Source organism: Netta rufina, assembly GCF_964035555.1.
Source record: "Netta rufina genome assembly, chromosome: 3".
In the NCBI taxonomy this organism is placed as follows: Eukaryota; Metazoa; Chordata; class Aves; order Anseriformes; family Anatidae; genus Netta; species Netta rufina.
In genome coordinates, this window is record NC_140125.1 from 106,796,814 (window position 1) to 106,816,845 (window position 20,032).

General features: G+C 41.0%; 1 protein-coding gene across 2 annotated transcripts in view; it reads left to right on the top strand.

Annotated features, from left to right (window-relative positions):
* Positions 1–20,032, top strand: part of LPIN1 (lipin 1) — a 75,559-nt gene that overhangs the window by 9,791 nt on the left and 45,736 nt on the right. For both annotated transcript variants that reach the window (XM_084284826.1, XM_084284827.1), the window contains exon 2: positions 10,649–10,705. In XM_084284826.1, the coding sequence (XP_084140952.1) occupies positions 10,649–10,705 (57 nt within the window). The remainder of the gene's footprint in view (positions 1–10,648; positions 10,706–20,032) is intronic.

The window sequence follows — 20,032 nt, forward strand, 5'->3', positions numbered from 1 at the left end:
CTCATTTTTCTTGGCTGTTCTGGGCAGCGGGATGGGAGAGGAACATTTCTGTGACACATGAAAACATTATAAAGTAAGTACTAGCCTGGCACTTACTACAGCACCCAGATATTTACCTTTCAAAGGGGCTGGTCACTTTGCTTTCTTTCTCTACAAGGTAGATGCAGTGGCTGGGCTGCTTCCAGCCCAGCAGTGCTCACCTTTAGCCTTTGGCAGAAGCTGAGGGAGCCTTCAGCCTCCGTGGAAGAGGGCTGCCAAAGGCCAGAGGCATCAGCCTGCAGCCCTTCCTCACGTGGCAGCTGGTTCTGGTTCCCCGTGACCTCCCTCCTGCTTTCCCATGGACTCTTTTCAACTCCACCCATGTCAGAGGGAGCCAAAGAGGCTGCTGCATGTTTTTTTTTATTGCACTTGGGTTTAGTGGAAAGAGAAGGGCATCCCCACTGATGGGTTTCCAAGAAAACAACCCCCTTGGAGTAAATAATTCCTTGAAATGTCTCTACCTCTCTGCTGCCTACAGAGGGAACTGTCAGCTTGCTTAGGCAACCTAAGCCAGGGTTAGGGAAGATGCTGCTTGCTGGGAACGTGCACAACATTGCCACGCTGGAGAGGCAGTTCCTTATTTTGTTCTCCACTGGCAGAGGCCACTGAAGGACTGACCAGATTTTGGAACACTGATTTTGGAAATCCCTCACCTTCAGACAGTAGGGAGGATTGCACAAAAGGGGGATCTTGGCACAAACTATTTGTTTTGTCCCTATACAATGTGTAGCAAAGTGGACCACAATCAAAGCACTGATGAATGCAAGAAAGCAATAGTAAAAATGGGCATAATAGTAGAAAAGTGCATGTTTTTCTCCTTTGTAAACCTTGGGACAATTTAATAGTCATAGAAATGAAATGGTTTTGACTGCTGTACTGATTTTCAGAATGCATTTGCATCTGTTTTCATTTTTTCCATTACCCATGAGATCTTGCTGAAGAAATGTTGCCTTTGTCACATGGAGCTGCAGCCCCTGCTGGAAACAGTAAGCTTTAGGTGAGGTACAAAGGCAGAAGTGTCTTGTAGGGACAAAGTGTGAAAAAAAGGTAAAGGAGAAAGAATAGCAGGCTGCTATGGAAAGGGCCTTCCCGTGACAGGCCAGAGGACCATTTACATGCCATTTTAAGGTAGGTCAGATGGATCATGCTCTAGCAATGCTACTTCTTCCTGTTGATTAGAACATGAATCCAGATGTAGCCATCTTCATTATGGATGTCTATGGTGAGAAGGGCAGCCCCAGGATCTGATCTCACTGAAGCAAGATGGCTTTGAAGTCAGGGGAATGGATCATTCTCTGTCCTTCAAGCCAGAAATGTGCATCTGGTCTGAATATAGAAGGGTCCAGAATATAGGATTGTCTACCATGGGCACTCCAAATCAAAGGTTACCTTATTTAAGGTAATTTTTGAAGAAACCAATCAAAAGGCAGGAAATCTTCCTCCTGAATGCATGCCACATAATGAAGACTCTTAACTGGGTGAAACAGGCTCTGAAAAAGTATAGTCCTGTGTTGCTAACTGAAGTAAAACAAGAGCAGCTGGACTTCTGTGCTTGCTCTCTGCGGGAATCCCTTCATGTAGGAATAATTACATGATGGGAATTGCATAATGAAAAGAAAACCAGTAAATATGCCAGAGCCTGCTAGAGCAAACAGATTATTTCTTGTTGTTAGTATCACACTTTTTTCTGACTTTCTAATCTGTGAAGTTAATTACAGAAATGGATCCTGCTAGCCTGGAGTATCTCTGATGTCCCTGGTCATGTCACTGTATTTGGGAAGAGGTTTGTGGCACAGGTCTTGAAACTCATCTTTCCATATCCCTCTTAAGCTGCAAATCCAGAAAACAGAGAGCCCCAGAGCATTCCTGAGGGCAGGTGCTTGTCCTGTGATGCTTCGCTAGCATCAACAGCAGCAGAGAAAGGTGCAGAAGAGATACTTGTAATGAGTTTTCAGAGCTGTCGTGTTCTCCTAGGATGAGCCAGCCCCACATGGAGCGTATGCTGGTGATGAAAGCTCTATGCTCTACAGCAGGGGCATCTGTGAAGCTTCACCCATAGGATTGAAATGGATGGAGAAAAATGTTATCATGTAAAAAAAAGAAAAGTGATAGATGCCAGGCCACTGAGGCTGTGTTAGGCAAAATATGGAAGGAAGTAGGAGGAGAGGCAAGGAACTTGTAATAGTGTGATTTTGTTGCATGTTGGAACAATTTCAAAGCCAAACCAATTATTTTAGTATTAATTAAAGCCTGGTTAAGACCCAGGGATTACTAACATGTTTAAAAATAGATTTAAAAAAAGTTTTTTTTTAAAAAAAAGTTTTTTTCTACATAAACAAGTACAATACTTGCAGCACGGAAGTAAAATGCTCCTGCCCTATTGCACTCTGCAAAGTTTCTGCCTGAGAATATGAGTCAAAAACTTCCTCTTGTTCCACACGTGTTTTTTTCTACTATTCAGCAAAGTTGCTGTGCATTTTGATTGGTTTTTATGAGCACCTCCTTCTTCCTAGAAATAGTCCTGAACAGCATGTAGCGTTAGTGAGAAAAACAAATCACATGCAACGAAAAGCACACTTAGGTTTCCCCTCCTCCTTATTTTCTGGCCTCCTGGACAAAATCCAGCATGGAACTGCTTCCAAAGTCTATTTATGAACTTGTATTTACTCTTAAATATACGTAGTCTTTACTACATACGAACCCTATGTTCTGACCCAAGGAACTTGGAACCTTTGTTAGCATTGAGAAACTCAATTTCATAGCAGGAGGCTGAGGTGGATGCTGTTTTCTCTATTTTACATCATAACAAAACAAAAACAAAACATCATCAACAATAACAATAAAACAGAGGCAGAGAGAGGTTAGCCTGGTTGTTCCGTAAAGGACAGAAAGCCCGTGACAGTGCCAGCCACAATGGAAGTTTCCAAACTTCCTGGCCCTCCCCGAGATGCAGGGTTGTTTTCCTTCTCTCATTGTTTCTCATCCAGAAACCTGATCTTGTGACACAAGTCCTGCCCTCTCCGTATTACAAAGATAGACCTGTTCTACAAAATGACTGCAACTTATTCCCTAAAAAGCTGTGGCTAGCAAATCTGATTTAAAAACTGAAGATAACATAAAAGACAATTACACTTTTCTCCCCTCCCCCCCTCCCCCCCCCCCCCGCAGTTAGCAATGTACATCCGAGTCTGCAAAATTTGCCTGTATGGTTTGAAGGAATCATAAGAAATCTGTCTTTATTTATTTATTTATTTATTGATGGACAGAGAAAAGTGTGAAAACAATCAGATGATTTTTCATTCACTTGCACTTTAATACAGGGTTGTTATCACTCTTTCATGAAGTCATATCTTGAAACCTGATGGTCACGTTACTCTGTGGGTACACTTGCTGACTCTGGGCTGTAACTTACACATAAGTGCTTAGATATCAGCACTTGACTCTGTGCCACAAACTTCAGTCTGTGGCAAAATTTAATCTGCTCTGCATAAATTGCAATCTGACAGGAGGCTTGCCACAAATCAATGGGCAAAAATGGGTTGGGAAGCATCATCTGCAGTTTAAAATAGCTGTGATACCCAGGGGGAAGACCTCTGAGTAAAAGCCTACAAGCAAGCAAAGTGACCAGCCAAAGCGAGCAACAAGCCCTCCTGAATTTCAAGAATCTGTCCCAGATGTGACCATTAATTCTGACCTGCTGCCACAAGCTTTATGCCATGCTCTGGAAGCAGCTATGATAGGCAAAAGGTTTGTCTCACAAAATGAAAGGTTTGTACAGCTTTTTAGTGTGTGGCACTGAGTTTTGTGCCTGTCATCCTTCTGATCCCAGGCACAATCCTAAACCTCATGCACAGATTTACCTGAAGAATAAATGGAATCAGAGAAACACTCATTTTCTTACAGCCTTTCTGAGAGATCCCCCACAAGCTTCAGCAAGTTGTCTGTATATGGCCTATGGCAAAACTTACTAGCAAGTGAAAACACACACAGTCTGTGCCCACGTTATCTGACTGGCACACAGCAGTAGCTTTTATTCCTGCTTGCTTCTAGGTGCTGTGGAGGCTGGGGTTCAGCATGTGTCACAGACCCAGTTTCTCAAGCCTGTAAACAAGACTTCTCCAGGTTGAGCTCTGCTGTTGTACCTGTTTGACCAGAATATGTCTGATTTAAGTCAATAGCTTAATTGCTCCTGCCTTTTTTCTCTCCTTGAGGATCCTATGTGTACAGGACTAAGCACGTACCAGGTGTCACAGCAGGAAAGCAAATGGGGCAGGTGTACATTTGGTCTGGTCTCTATCCATCTTGCATAAGCAAATGTTTCCAGACTCTTCATGGGTGTAAACCCCATATTCTGCTGATCTTCAGATCTAGCTCTGAAGTCCTTGGCCTTGTACTTAACAGAGCCTGGACATCCCAAAGCTAGCCACAAGGCTAAGACCAACATGCAAGGGCATGTACGGTGCAGATGCCACCATTTTGAAGCTCTCTCATCTGCCAGGTTTCTGCCCCTCACTGTGAGGACAAGGCAGTCAAGCTCTGCTTCTCATTGTAACCCTTCTCCAGTGAAAGGAATATATGGGCTTCCTGGGTGGTTTGGTGGTGAGCTGCACTTGGTAGCCCCCATTTGAGGTGCAATGGTGAGGCTGCCCTGTGGAGGAGAAGGCTGGGAGGTCACCGGGTCTGGAAAGAAGGGTGCCGTGAGTGAGGGTGTGATGATCGGGTGATGTGGAAACATCACCTCATGAAACACCTTTTGGTAGCCTGGGGTAGTGCCTAAGAGAAACATTCCCAGGTGCAGTGTTAACTACAGTGATTAAAATACCTGCCAAGAGCAAGCAGGAGGTGTGGTGGTGAGGCCATCACGCCAGCCAATGGAGGCAGTGTTCAAACACGCTCTAGTGGCGTGGTGAAGATGAGGAAATGGTCTCTACCAGCTGCCTATAGATGTGTCATAAGATTTGAGATAAATAGCTGATCATTTTCTCTGCAAGTGACTAACGTAAGGTTAAGAGATGGGAGGGAGCTCGGGAGAAAGAATTCAAAACCGGCGCAAGGCAGGAAATTCGTACCAGACGGGTGCTTTGGCTAGACTGGCACTGCAGCCTCATGCATTAACCCTGTGGTGGGGTGAATAATTTACCTGCTGTGTAGTATTACTCCTCCAGTCCTTATTTCTATCTTTACCTCAAAGTCACTTTCAAATGTGGTTTGAAAACCACCAAGCCTGGGGCCTGCTACAGATCAGAGCAATCAGGGGCTGTTTCTCTTCTCCCACAGCAAGGAGCCTGGAGCTCTAGGACAGGAATGCCATGGATATTCTTACTTTTTAATTTTATTATTATTATTATTATTTAGTTTAGAGGCTGGATTACTACAATGCATTCAGCATAGGTTAAAATCATTTAGGAATTTGAGGTAGTGCAAAATGCAGCTTTCTGTATTTCCAGAAATGACATGGGCAGGGGAACCCTATGCTCACGCTGCAGGAGCTGCCCTAGCCACCACTGTGGGCTGGACGAGTATGAAGGCCTCAAATCATTTGGGATCTTCCCACCCTATAACCGTGCCTCTAATTCAATGGGACCCTGGAGCTACCAAAATGGTTGAGGATAATGGCTCCTTTGACTGGAGAGAGATGACACAGGTGAGGCGAGAGAACAGAACAGGTTTCGTGTTGGGCCTCCTCAGCTTCATACAATGCAGCCTGACTATGATTTTCATGTTTCAAAGTATATAAATGGTGATGTGCTCATCTCCACTTGCTGTAGCCCCAGATGTGACCTCCCACAGATCAGCAGCTGTATTCTGTAGCCTTTTTGTAGAAGTTAAATGTAGACAGTAATTCTTTGAGCCTTGTGAGTTAAGAAGTCAGGCCTTTTGACTAGGAACTCACACAGTTTCTGACAGAGCTCTCCATGGTTGTTTCTGACATTTCTGCAACAGCAACCCATTCTGTGACATAGGTTTTTGATGACCCAAGCTTCACCTGACTCTAGCCACACCTCTCCAGCAAAACTTAATGTTGTCAGTCAAACCTCACTCTGCTAGATACTAGGAAATGGGTTTCTTCCCATAGCAGTAAACAGCCGTTTAGAAAGGAATCCAGTCATGTGCTGAATTTAGGATCATCATCTTATCTGACAAGAAGGCCTTCCTTCCTCTTTGCTGTTTGAAAGAGACCCTGTGGTGGAGATAACATCACTTTATCAAAGGCACCAGCTCTGGGTATCTGTGAAAGAACAGATCTGCTGCTCTGCACTATGCAGAGAAAATGCAAGTTGCCTCTGGGCATCTGAGGTGGGCCTTATAATTGTTTTTTAAAATAAGATGCCCCTCAGGGGAAGAAATAGGATGTTTCTGGCTGGTACTAGCAGGAAAGCAAAGAAGCACACATATACCATGCACTTAACTACATTAGGAGGTATTATTACTGCAGGAACCAGATTTAAATGAGGTGAGTAATTCACAAATGAGCAACTTTGTTTACAACAGCTGTTGCAATCAGTGTGATGAGTTAATCAATGGCCAGGTGATGTCATGCAACCGAGTCACAAGTTTGAGACAGAAGAACCTTATAGGTCACCTGTCCTGTCCTTTGGCTATTCTGCTGTGGTTCCCTGCAGCTCATTTCTACACTGTTTTCTTAGTCAGGCTGAAAACACACCTCATGTGATGGGGCTTTTACCACAAGGTTCTGAATTTTTCCACTGTGAGATTTTGTTGCTAGGAAAGGGCTCCTAAAAATGCAGCCTCATCCTGCTGTGTCAGTTTATCACAGAATAGCAGAATACAAGGCTGGAAGAGACTCAGAGATTGTCCTGTTCATTTCTATGCCTAAAGACAAATGCAACTAGAATTACAACATTTCTGACAAACCTGTGTTTACCCTGCTCTGAAAGATTTCTAGTCTCTTCTGGCAATCCATTCCAGAGCTTGCCTACTCCTGATATTATAAAGTTTTCATGTTTCAGTTTTTAATGCCTAAAATGCTTCCTGTTGCATTTCATACTCACTGCATTTCCATATCTCTCCTGAAGAGACATGGATAACAGTTGTCACCTTTTCATTTTTCTTGTAATTTTTTATACTAGATGATTATTTTTTTTTTCCACAGTCTAGTGAAGGGATAAAATACAGACTAATTGTTTTGCAGTTGTCACATCAAAACATGTTATCTCTGAATCTTCTTTTGTGTTACTCCATCTTCTATCATCTATAACAAATTTTCATCCTCTGAGTCTCATTCACATTTAGCTGGGCAAAGTACAGCTTGGCTTAATGCTTCCAGACTGGCCAAAATAGTGTTATGAAGCCTCTCTTCAAAAGTTAAAAAGCAAATTTTGCTTTGTGTCATCAATAAATTTACTATAACAGCTGAGGAGGACATTATTCTTATTCAACAACAGAAGAACTGAGGTCAACAGCAGTGCTCATGGTATGTCTACATGCCTGGAAGAGGGCTCAAGTAGCTCCAGAGGAGATCTGAGCCCTTGGCTACAAAGCTGCAAGTCAGCTAAGCAGTGTTAGGGCAATCCTCCACCTTTGATGCTTCCTGGTATGACCTAGTCACCTCCTTGCTATCAAGCTCTTTCATCCCCCCAAACCGGTTGGCCCCATTGCGACTGCCTGCTGGGAATGCTCTGCTGTGCCAGGAGAGCCTGGAAGCTGCTCGCGGGCTGGGGCCGAGCACTGGTCTACCAGTGTTAGGGCAGAGATGAGGCTGCTCCAGCACCTCCGCCTGCGCCCTGCCTCTGTTTAGTTTTGCAGTACAGGAATAGCCTTGTGTCCTATTTCACTGGCTTAAGCACAAGGTCATCTTTTGCCTGTGTTAGCTTTGCTTCCTAAGGTCAGCAGAATGACTACAGATGCTGGCATAGTTAAAAGAAAGATTTGATGCATTGTGTCTGCTTTAAAATAATTTTCACTCAGGTCAATTTGCATTTCCAAGCCCACTAAGTAGGAAAGCTGTTCTCTAGCAGTCACCTTGAAAAAGAGGGCACGCTAAACAATGTACAAAAAAACATTCAATAAATACTACTTTTTTTCCCATTAATTGCAGGACTGAATGAAAGCTCCTTAGGGTTGTTTTCCAAATGCAAGCAGGAGCAGAGATTAGACAACTCTAAAGATCAAATACTTAACTGCAATGTTAACTGTACTTTTAAACTGCTGGCAGGGATCCTGGAGAGTCCCGTGGTTGTTACACCAGCACACAAAGAATGTTTTACGGGACTGTCTCTGATCAATGTTTTTCAGAGGAACTGAATGCAAAAGCAGCAGCACTATTGTACAATTACCAACTCTGTTGCAACACACTGTTGACTTCTCTGCTAATGAAACGTACTGTTTTCTGTGTCAATTCCTATTATGGTGTTCCTATTTACATGTATTTAACCATGGGTGTGAATTATCAGGAACTCTGATTGCTATTAAGAAAGAAAGAAAGACAGAAAGAAAAAGGGAGAAAAATAGGCAACAAAACAAAGGGAAAGAGAGAAAGAGAGAGAGAGAGAGAGAGAGAGAGAGAGAGAGAGAGAGAGAGAGAGAGAAAGAAAGAAAAAGAAAGAAAGAAAGAAAGAAAGAAAGAAAGAAAGAAAGAAAGAAAGAAAGAAAGAAAGAAAGAAAGAAAGAAAGAAACATAAAACACAAACACTGCAAATTTGATCTTTAATGTTCTATATATTTTGTAATAACATTGAGCTGTCAACTGCTATGATATCTTCTAGTCACCACCTTGGTCACCAAAGCAACAAGAGGCATCTTGAACTCAACCCAGCACATGCAACAGGAATATGTAATTATCTTAAATTACCCATTTGCATAAAACAGGTACCTGCATTTCAATGAATAATTTAGCCTGCAAGAATATTTATGTTCTTTTCCTTATTGGTGCAGCAATACCAGTACTTTTGTTCTGCTTCTGAGAGTGGAAAGGATACTCTTCTTGCTAAAATTATGGGCCATATGGAAAGAGATCTGTTTTTAATTCAGATGCTAGACTTCCTTGGTAACCCGGAGTAAGTCATTTAATCAGGGTGTATCTTAGTTTCTTCATTTGGAAAATGGAATTAATAATACTTCCTGGCCTATAAGGTTGTTGAGAGAGTTGGTAAATTGTGTTTGAGGAGCATGGTGCAATCCTTAATGGCAGGCTCCGGGTGCATGGTATTATCATGAAGAGAAGGGCTACGTGTCAGACCTCTACTGTCTTCTCCTAAAGGTGCCACCCTGAACTTCGTGTCATCCACACAAAATGTTATCCTAATTATGCATATAACAGTGTGTGTGTAATGAACAATAATGGAACCCTTAAGAACTGCACTTATCAGAATTGGGTGATTTTTATATATTTTTTTTCCTGATCCCTTCTTATTTGTTAGTATTCCATTAGCCATATTTAAATGAGAGATAGTTCAGGAAAGGGATAATTTCGAGCCTTTTCTACATGCTCATTAAGATCGCTTGGAGTATTCTGGGTCTCATATAGCTTGAGAACAATGAAGAGCAAAATGACTTCTGTTTTTTCTGGTGAGCATTTGTGTTTGAAAATTTTTGATATTTGAATATAAAGGACCATGAATGTTTTCAGAACACATGTTACCAGAAAACCTGGTTGTATTTGAATGTCAATTTTACTAAACACCAAAGGAAACTCTTTCATATATCATTTTATTTTATGGGTCATGTAGAATTAGTTCTTTCAGTATAAAATTTCAGTATGAAATAAGAAATAGTATATAATGTAGAGTTTTTCTTCAGTAATTTTTCTTTCTAATTTAATAGAAGGATGGCTGAATCCCCTCATCAAAACTTGGAGCTCACCCTTTTCATTAGATATTAATTAATTTCAATGTCTTACAACTGTGGCTTTTTAAAAAATGAACTCTCTATTCATTCCCAGAATGAATGCATATTCTACGCATTCAGAAAGAAATCATCACACTTGCTATGTGCCACCTCAGCTCTAGGGCTCTGACTGAAATAAGCCACTCTTGAGGATCCTGTGCTGTCTGCCAGTAAGGGACTACTCACAGGACAAAGTCCCGATTTTACTGTGCAGCTCCTTAACTTCGTGTTTCTCCAAACGGGCTGAAATGGGCCCCTTCTGTCCTACAGACTACCTTCTCCCATCCTGCTGGATATTACAGGTCTTCCTGTACCATAGAGGCCAGGGATGCTGCTATATGAAAAGGTCTTCTCCCTAGGTAGCAGGGTAAGACTCCAGCTCTGCCTCAGTCCTTTGCATTGGGCATCCCCATCCTGCAAAAGAATAAACAGAGACAGGGATCCCCTGCTTCCGAGCTCTCTCTAGCAGATGATATAGAGCTTACTAGCAGATGATTAATTCTACTGGAAAGACAAAACAAACAAAACAAAGTAAAACATCAAGAACAACAAAAACATGAAAATGGAGATGGTGGAAAAAAAGGAAATTGAGAACATCTCTCAGTAAAGATAAAAAGTGAGGATGTGGCTTACAAAAGAATTGCAGGGGATGTATTACAGCAGCTGAGTTTCAAAGACAGTAGTTGAGGCCTGGATACATTCACTTCTGTGCATGGTCAATTAACTGGATTCTTCTTTTTTTTTTTTTTTTTTTTTTTCCCAGATTCCACTGATGAAAGATCCTGGTTGGATTCGAAACGTCTGGACTCGCAATCTAAATGTAAGGAATTTTATTGTCTATTTACTTTCTAACTCCAGCGCTGTATGGCAGGCCTAGCTTGAAGCTAGGCAGGTCCTTGGGAAAAGCAGATAAGGCAGAGATTAATGCTTGACCACCGCCCAGTACCCAGCACAGCACGTCCAAGTGTCACTCTCTGGACACTGTGTGACCAGATGCCCAATGGGGAACTGATATTGCTGTGAAAGGTTGGGAGACTGTGCAACCGTGGCCCTCACATGGGGCTGGTACTAGCAGGGTAAAGATGGAAACATCAAAAACAAACCAACAAACAAAGAAGGAAATTTGGCACTTAGCCTGGGCAATAAGAATAAAATAAGCAAAGCTGTGGCAAATGTGGGTTAAGGGACATTTGCAAAGCCAGGGAACTTGTGCCCAGGCAGCCCTGCTGCTGCTCTCCTGGAAGGCCCATTCATGAGGTAGTGGCCTTGGGACATGCAACCACAAATTGGACAAATGAACTCCCAGGAGCAATGATGAGAGAAAGAACGGCACTTCCATCCCAGTTAGAGATCTGCCACTGCTGAATGACTGGTGAAGGAGGGAAAAGGCAGAGTCAGCAAACAACCTGCTGCCTTCCTAAGTGACTCTGGACTGTATTCCTCAGCAGTGACCTACTCTTACGGAGATGGTGGGGCAGAGGATTTAGAGGCTGACGTGTTTTAAATCACATGTAGGACAATGGCATTTCTACCCAGCACCAAGTAGTGCCACACGGACACATCATCTTAACTGAACTGTTGGAGTCCCTGTAGATCTCTGTGTGGGTTTCACAGAACATTAGTCTGGGTGGAGTATCACACATCACATTGCTATCTCATGTAGATCCTGCTCACATGTTTCCACGCAGCCTACACTGGTGCAGTGTAGAAGATATGCTATGATTTATGGAGGAACCTTCCTGATCTAGGAGGCTGTGGCTGACTCACAGGTAGCTAGCTCCTCTGCGTGCTAGGTGGTTGTAGAGCCTGGCAGCTTTTCAGTTTGAGTCTGACAGATGTAGGTGAAGATTTCCATGGAGCTATGCCAACACAAATCGAGGATCTAATCTATATGATGAGTTTGATATTAGCAATGTCATGTAAAGCGGACGGGTGGGTAAGTCAAACAGGCAGGCTGAAACAAGGGTGAGGTTGGCTGCTGTTGGGTCGGGTTGGGTTTGCATATCCATTTCAGTATCTGAGCTATGTAGACAGAAAGGTACCTGGGAATTCAAAATGCAAATAAAATAAACAGGGAAGCAGCTCCAATTAGCAAAGAACAGCACAAAATCTGAAAATTAAACACATCTAATGCAACAGTATGGATGCGGTCTTTCCATTCCAGACTTGGGCAACATCTGGATCTGCATTCAGGTGAGATTCTGAACTTTACAGCATCTTCTGGGCAAGTGAAATGCGTCTTGTGAACTTGTACTGGAGTTTGAAAGAAGTGAGGATAATGCATTATTGTAAGATTACACTTTCAGAAGTATCACTTCGTGTTTTATTTGGGCAAAATTTTGAATGTATTTTTATAGCTCATTATTATGCCATTTGTCCTAGACTACTCCTAATGCAGTATAAAAATACCTGAAGAAGATGAGGAGAAGCAATTTTGTAACATAGATGTGCAATATTTAAAACATGCTGCATGGAAGACAAATCACAGAAAATTAATGAACCACTAAAATAACACAAAGGGTGTTGCAGACAAGACATGCTAGCACTAGGTTTTACCTATGTCTGCACAGACACGGTAGCAATCTTGCAGCCTGCAGTATGAAACAGAAAGTGAGAAAACCGCATCAAACAGAATCTGCCACAGGAAACAGAATTACACAGGATAAATAACATGACCTTGACAAGGTAGATGAGCAATAGCGATGATCCCATCCCCGGGCAAGCAACATGCAAAACATACGGGGTGAATGAGCTGGGCTGCAGGGGAGGGGCATCTGATATCACCGGGCTGACTACATAGGCAGGCTTTTTTGTCTGTGCCCAAATTGCACTGTGGGGGTGGACATGGGGAAAAACAGGGTGTCTGAAGAGGTCAGATCAGAAGCAGACATGTACTTTGACATGACTCTGAGCTACCTGTGGGTATGACTTTGTTTTTTTATTCTGTTAAATATATTTATTTTCTGTATTTTCTGACCAGGCCTTTGTCAGCTTCTTCTACTACTGCAGAGCTCAATGCAAAACACTATCTGCTTGCATACTCATAGATTTGCTTTTTTTTTTATGTAAAAAAAATCACCTGTTTCAAACAATGAGCAAGACCCTTTGCTTGTGTAAATCTGCAGAGGTCACTGGTTTGAATGGGATTATCTTGCTGTGTATGGACAGAGCATGGGGCCTGAGTTCTCTTTGCGCGTGATCTGCCGAGCACAATGTCGCTAGCCTGCAATGGGAAAACCAGCTCACGTTGCTTTCACAGGCAGAAGCTGCTAGGTTTGAGGCTGTTCACGGTCTGTAGATTTTTCTGCAGTAGATAAACTGTAGGGTAAACTGTTGGTATCAGGACTGGGGCAAAGTCTCTGATGAATTCTCAGGTTTGCATAACAGAATATGTAAAGCATTCAGGCTGCCAGGACAAAGGCAGAATGTGCTAGACCTAATGAAATGATTTCACTAATTTCACTGAAGTAAATGATTGCCATGGACTTATGCAAAATGTTTGTATACAAGAAACACTGATGCCAAATTTATGGTTCCGGTGCGGTATAGTTTTCACAATGTGCTAATGCCTGAATGCAGCCATTTTATCAAACAAACAAAACAAAACAAACAAACAAACAAAAAACACAACAGAGAAATACTTTTTAAAAGTTCTGTATGTGCAAGTGCTGGAAATCTTTTTTAAAGTTGTGAACAGAAATACTTGGACACAGATTTACCTTCATTGCCTTTTATGTAAAGGTAGAGTCTAGAGAATGGTAAGAAGAGCAGACAGAGTTCATTAGGGTTTCTTTGACAATATTTGAATACTGGACCAACCAAAATTGTTTCAGACTTCTCAGTTCAGTATTGAATTAGTTTTCCTTACAATTAATTATTGCTTCGTGAGAGCCATTTGAATACATCAGACTGTTTGGTCAGATTACATATCCATAATAACCTTCCTTTCAGACAGGTGTTTCACTTGCAAAAAGCTTGTGTCTGCTTTATACTGAGACTCATTTATGTTTCAAAGTCTTTGTTCAAATATTAATATTTAAATACCTAAATTTCCCATTGAGATAAAATTACAATATCTGCTTGGCGTTCAACACAACAGCAAAAACAAAAACAAAACAAAACAGGAAAAAAAAAAGAAATATTTACTTAAAATCTGCAGGCTGTAGCTCCTCCGTTAAATACTTCATTTTCAAATTCCAGATTGGCTGATATATTCTTAGTCATGCCAAACCTAAGTTTAATTTAACAAATAATTAATTTTAGACTGATGGAGATGAAGCGTATAACATTCATTAGCATGTTCAGGGATTGTTGTGCCATGACACTTTTGGAGAGTCTACATGCATTTTGATGTCAATAATATTTGGAGGAAAGGATTTACTACTGGGTTGTCATGGACACTTCTCCCATTCATAGAAATTTGAACATGAAACTGAAATAAAATATTTTCATCATTTTGCAAAGCCAATCACATCTGTTAACCATTTAATACTCTAGATTCAGAAATCATAAGAGTGAATCCAGTTCTTTACATAACATCCCATAAGTATATGCACATCCTCACAGATATAAAGAAAGATATTAGGTAAAAATTTGAAATCAATAACAATATTCCTGCTTTAAAATATCTGACTTAGTGGCACCAGTAAGAATTTTATGTATGTCCTGAGCCTAAACTAAGAGTGAACATGCTTAGATAAGGGAAAGACTGCAGTAAACAACCTTATGTACGGATTAATTGCTGGATTTGATGCAAGTAATTACAGAGAATTTATTGTCCTGTCACTGCATCTGCATGGATTTAATTCTGTGCCTTAATTTGTGTCCAGGATTTCAGTACAATCTTGATTATTATCTTTATCAGTAACAATACATTTTTGAGAACAAATCATCTCTAAAGCAGTAAGATTGGTAGCTCTGACAGCAAGTAAGACTGAAAAGATAATTTTTAAAGCCATATATATTTTTAAACATTACAGTTTCCATACAAGTCAAATTTTGCCTGAAAAAAAAATCTTATTACAAGCATTCAAAGAATGACTATACCTCAAATCTAGAACAAGCACAGGCCTTGTTATAAACTGTAATCACTAAAATCCCAATGGAAGAGAAGTGCAAGGAAAATGCCTTTCAAAGAGTTACCCCCAGCAGTACCTTATCTCTCCCCCTGAACCATCTGATGCTGAGTCAGAGGCTGGAGATCAGAGAGATATGAAACCTGTGGAGCCAGGTGCTGCTGCCCAGCTGAGGTCTCCTTGCAGCTCAGCACAAGGCAATGAATGGAAAGAAAATGTGCAAAGACCTGAGGGCCAAGGCTCGTACTTGTGCTCTCGTCTCACTGTAACAGAAAGCCCCACAGAAGTAAATCTGGCCCCCTTCAGCTGGGGGTGCAGGATCCAAACCTGTGGCACTGCTGAATTGGGGAAAGCAGAAAAGTGCCTTTTAAAGAAATACACAGAGACATTTCTGACTTGAAAGCCAAGTATACCTGCTTCTTATAACTACAAACAAATGGGACAAAATGAAATCTTCCAGAAGCAAACATGCAGAATGACCACTCTCAGATGGACACTGGTCTGCACAGAAAGAAAGAGTTTATCTGTCACGGTGACAAACACCAGATACCGTTACTTTTATTATAAAACCTACTTTATTCACGTTACTATGCCAGTGGAGTTACAGGATGAGCTTTAATATGAGCTCTTCTAGCACTTAATGCACTGCTTACCATAAGAAAAGCTGTATACAGCATATCTCTGTATCTTCCTGTACCTTAAGTTGGCTATAGCTGTTAAATTTTTGCTAGCTACAGGAAAGTGGGACTAGTTTGCATAGTAATGAACTAACAATACAGGGAATCAATGTGATGTGCTGCTTTGCAGACCCTAAGCAATAATTTTAAGAACCTGTTTAGGAGGATAATTCAATATTTGCAGGCAGTCTGATGCAGATACTGTAGACATTAGTATGAAGAAAGCAACAATCTTCCCAACAGAAGGAATTGGTTTCTGAATATCTTTTCAGGATTAAGGTCACTATTTTAACATTACTGTTTTCATTTGCAAGAGATACAGGGACAGCAAAGAAGAGATTATAACCTGGGATGTACAGCAGCTTTATTCAGAGTTCTCAAAGCATGTTTTGTACTATTTTGTCCCAAATAAACAATACTGATCATCTTGCTTTTCATTTGCTGTGCTTTGAAAACAGTGTTCTGGGCTTTGTTAGCCATGCATGAAATTACTGGATTGAAGAAAAGGTAGCTTTGGGGCTGGAAAGCATTTCAGTCCAAAACAGGATGGAGGGTTTTTCTGTGGATGTGTGTATGAACTTTCATTTCTGGTGTGTGTGTACATTTAAACATCAATATGCCTTCTGTCTGAGCAGAGCACAGGCCCGTGTTTGAACATGCCTGCTCAGGAATTCTGGGCTTTGGCTGAGGAAAGATCATGTTGATGACTTCACTCTTATATCCGTAATCTCCTATATTGTGATTGATTTGACAAGACTCACGATTTTCTAAGCATCCTAAGATTATATTTAGAGAGCTCAAGCTACCGATTTGGGCTAAATTACTTCCTGATGAGACTGTGCTGGTACAAATGGACCTCCAACAGGGCTGGTATATTTAGCCTCCCTTGTTCGTCATTTGAATACTCCTACCCTCTTTTGCTTTGGCTGTGTTTGGATCATAAGAGTCAATGCATTCCTCTGTTTCTCAGTAGCCAAGTATTCTGTAGCAGAGAGCTGAGTTCTCACTGTGGAAAGAGTTGCTAGAATATAAAGGAAGCATTGAGGTTTTCATGGTTTTGCAAGGCTGCATGTGGATGTAAAAAAAAAAAAAAAGAAAAAAAAAAAAAGGCTCTTTTAAGAACTTTCATTATCAAGACGTTACATTCTGAGAAGGAAAAATATATGTATATCTTCAGTAGTTCACTGACTACAGATCCCCTTTTGAGACTATTTTTTTCAGAGAGGGACAGGTAGAAAACCGTGTATCTGTCACAAAACCAAGCCCAAAAGTACTTAGTTCAAAATCAAGTTTGGTTATGCAATACAAGCCTGATGGCATGAGAGCTGATATGCGTCATTAGGTGAACATTTTGGTACAAGATCAGTGCCTCTTGCCCTGCCTCTAATTCCCTTTGTAACAGTTCCTGGAAAATTACGATCCCACAATCCTGACAAAATAATCCTTTGGTTCTCCTTTCACCTTTACTCCCCTTATTCACTGACTTAGAAGGACTTTGTAGTCCTTTTGAGGACATTACAGTCCTTCCGAGGATGATACCATCACCTCACCTCTTAGCATGAGGACAAAGGAGTAAGATAAGAAATGTCTAACAGGAAATGATGTCTAAGAAGTCATCCAACATGCATGTAACCGATGGGAGTCAGCAGACAATTACAGCACTGGGAACTGTGACCATATGGAAAGCAAAATCCAAAAGCTGAAGTTGGCAAAGTGCAAGGAGCGCAGGTGGGGCAGACTTTACAGCTGGTGCAGGCCAGAAGCATCTGCCTAAATGTGACAGATGGAAGTGACTGACAAAAACAAGATTTTTTTTTCCTATAGAATAACGAATAAAATCTGTCCTGTCTAGCTTTATGTTGGACAAGGATGGCATTCTTCCTCTTTTTGAGGTTGTTTTCTCCTCAGATCTTGAAGAAGCTGACACTGATACAGTGGGAACAGTCCATCCAGGAGCAGAGACAAAGCAAAAGCAGCAGGATACACAAAACTGGCAACAAGTTGAAGTCAAAGGGACCAAATGTTTTATGAATCTCTGCAACTAAATAACTTCTGTTTGTACTTTTTCTTCAAAAGTTCTCAAAGAAGCTGAGCAGATTAAATGCCAGGATTTACACGCTGCAGTAACCAGCACTACTATGCCTTCAAGTGAAGGACAAATTCAAATACTAGATAATTGTACTTGAAGGGAAAAGAAAAATAAAGGGAAAAAATAATGTGAACAAGAGAGGGGATTCAATTATTCATTGAATGTACCATAGGTGCTATATTAAAATGTCTACTTGCTTACATTAGGAGAATTATAATTTTGTTAAGATGATGGAGCATTTAATTAGATAATTACAGAACAAGAGTCCAACTATTTTCTAATGTTTATTCTGGAATAAAACTAGATCAACTCTTTATACTCCTTGAGCTACTGAGTTTAATACTGTGAAAATCAGCAGCAGATTCCAGAGCCCTCTTTGCTTACAAGCTCATTATAAATTAACTAAAAGCTGAAGTTTTCTATTTTCTGAATCTTTTTGCATGCCCAGTGTGCATGCATTAACAATTGCAATAATTCACAACCCAGGCATTACGTGCCTGAAGGAAAACTCCACTTTTAGTGGGGGGAAGGCCAGACATGACTGATAGTGCATTAAATAATTAACTTTTCAGTTTGAGTGGAAATTCTGGTCACTGGCCAACATACTTGCCAGGAAAATCTAGTGCCCCAAGACAGAACTGATTTTTTTTTTTTCCTGTATAAACTTGCATACTACTTTCTAGTAATCTGTGCTTGAGTTTTATTAAACTTTCTGTGCTTTTCGATATATTTTTTTTAATCCATTTTTATTAATTATCAAAAGACTACACAGGTCAACTCTTTTATTACTTGTCTTTTCATAGTAACTGTGAGCCCAGATCCTAGGCTAGACTTCCACTGTGCCAGAACTGTAAGCACACAAACTGAATAGGCAAACTGTGAGCTTTTTGGGACAGGAATCAAGAGTTAGGTGAGTCATAACGGATGGATGCAGATCAGTGAAGGAATAGAAAGAAACCCACATCCACGACCATTGGAAAGATTGTATGGTATAAAAGATTATGTACTAGTGCTTGGTTATCTAGACAGATGTAACTGTTGAGAACAGTTGTGAGCCAAAGTCCTGCAAAAGTAAGGATTTCAGAATCAGTTGGCAGAGGTTGGTCCAGAAGTAACCTAAGGAACACTGTCCTGTCCTGTGGTCACACCAGCAGTAAGAACAGCAGCACTAAGATGATCTCCTGATGTTAAAAGAAGCTTATAGTTGCTGTGCAAGCATTTGGCATTCTTCACAGCATCTTATTTCTATCATGGCAATATTTTCACAGCAACGTAGGAAGAGAAAACATGACCCATCACATAGAACCATTACAAATGTAGAGCATTATTTTGTGGGCTATTTTACGTCAAGCAGCAGATGGCTGGACATGGTAAATAGCTGAACACAGTGCAGTATTTTCCAATGGTAAGGTTCTTTACTGGATTTCTGAAAGAAGCAGAGAAGGGCGGGTGTTGCTGAGGCTGTGGAAAGACAGTGGTTTTGATTCAATATGTTATGATTATGTTTTTATTTAAATGTAGCAGGGAAAGACTGTAGTGGAACGGTATGTTAAAGCAGTCCTGGACTGTTACAGCTGGAGGACACCACCCACTCAGAGGGAACATGATACAGGATCGCATTCCACATGAATGCAGCAGACAGCTCTGGTCAGGATCCACAGGCGGCACAGGCACAGCATCTTGTACTTATGGCAGGGATGGGGCTATTCACCAGCAGGTCTCATCACCTGCAATGACTGCTGACAAGGAATTGGATATGATATGCCTGGGAAATGAAAATGCAAGTGTTTCTGGGCTCAGTTGCATATTGTTTTGTCTTTGGGAATAAATGAACATCCGTGTTTGTTGTGCCCTGGCAGAAACTGCCTTTGCTGATTTTTTTTTTCTTGTTCTAAAACATAGATGAAATTGTTAGTGTATTTCTGTAACTGGAAACAGAGAACAGCAAACAGGAGTTTGAGTTTGTGAGGGTGCATCAGGCTACATCACCCAGCTGTTCTTGTGAACTGCCCAAAGATTAGCCAGTGCTAAGCCAGAATTAACAAAACTACATGTAACTGTGGAAGAAAAAGAAGTTCAAAGGGTTACAATTGGGTGAACTGTATTAGGGGAGACTGCAGAAAGATTGTTTTACAGTATAACTGGAAAGTTAACAGAAAATGGAAGATTTAATTGCTAATTACTCAACAAGGAACTCTTCCCAGGCTTCAGCTGTGTGTACCTGGGACTAGAACATGTAGACACATGAAAAAGACCTCTGAAAAACTTGTTTTCAAGCCTAACATTGGCAGGCGCATAATTTTTTT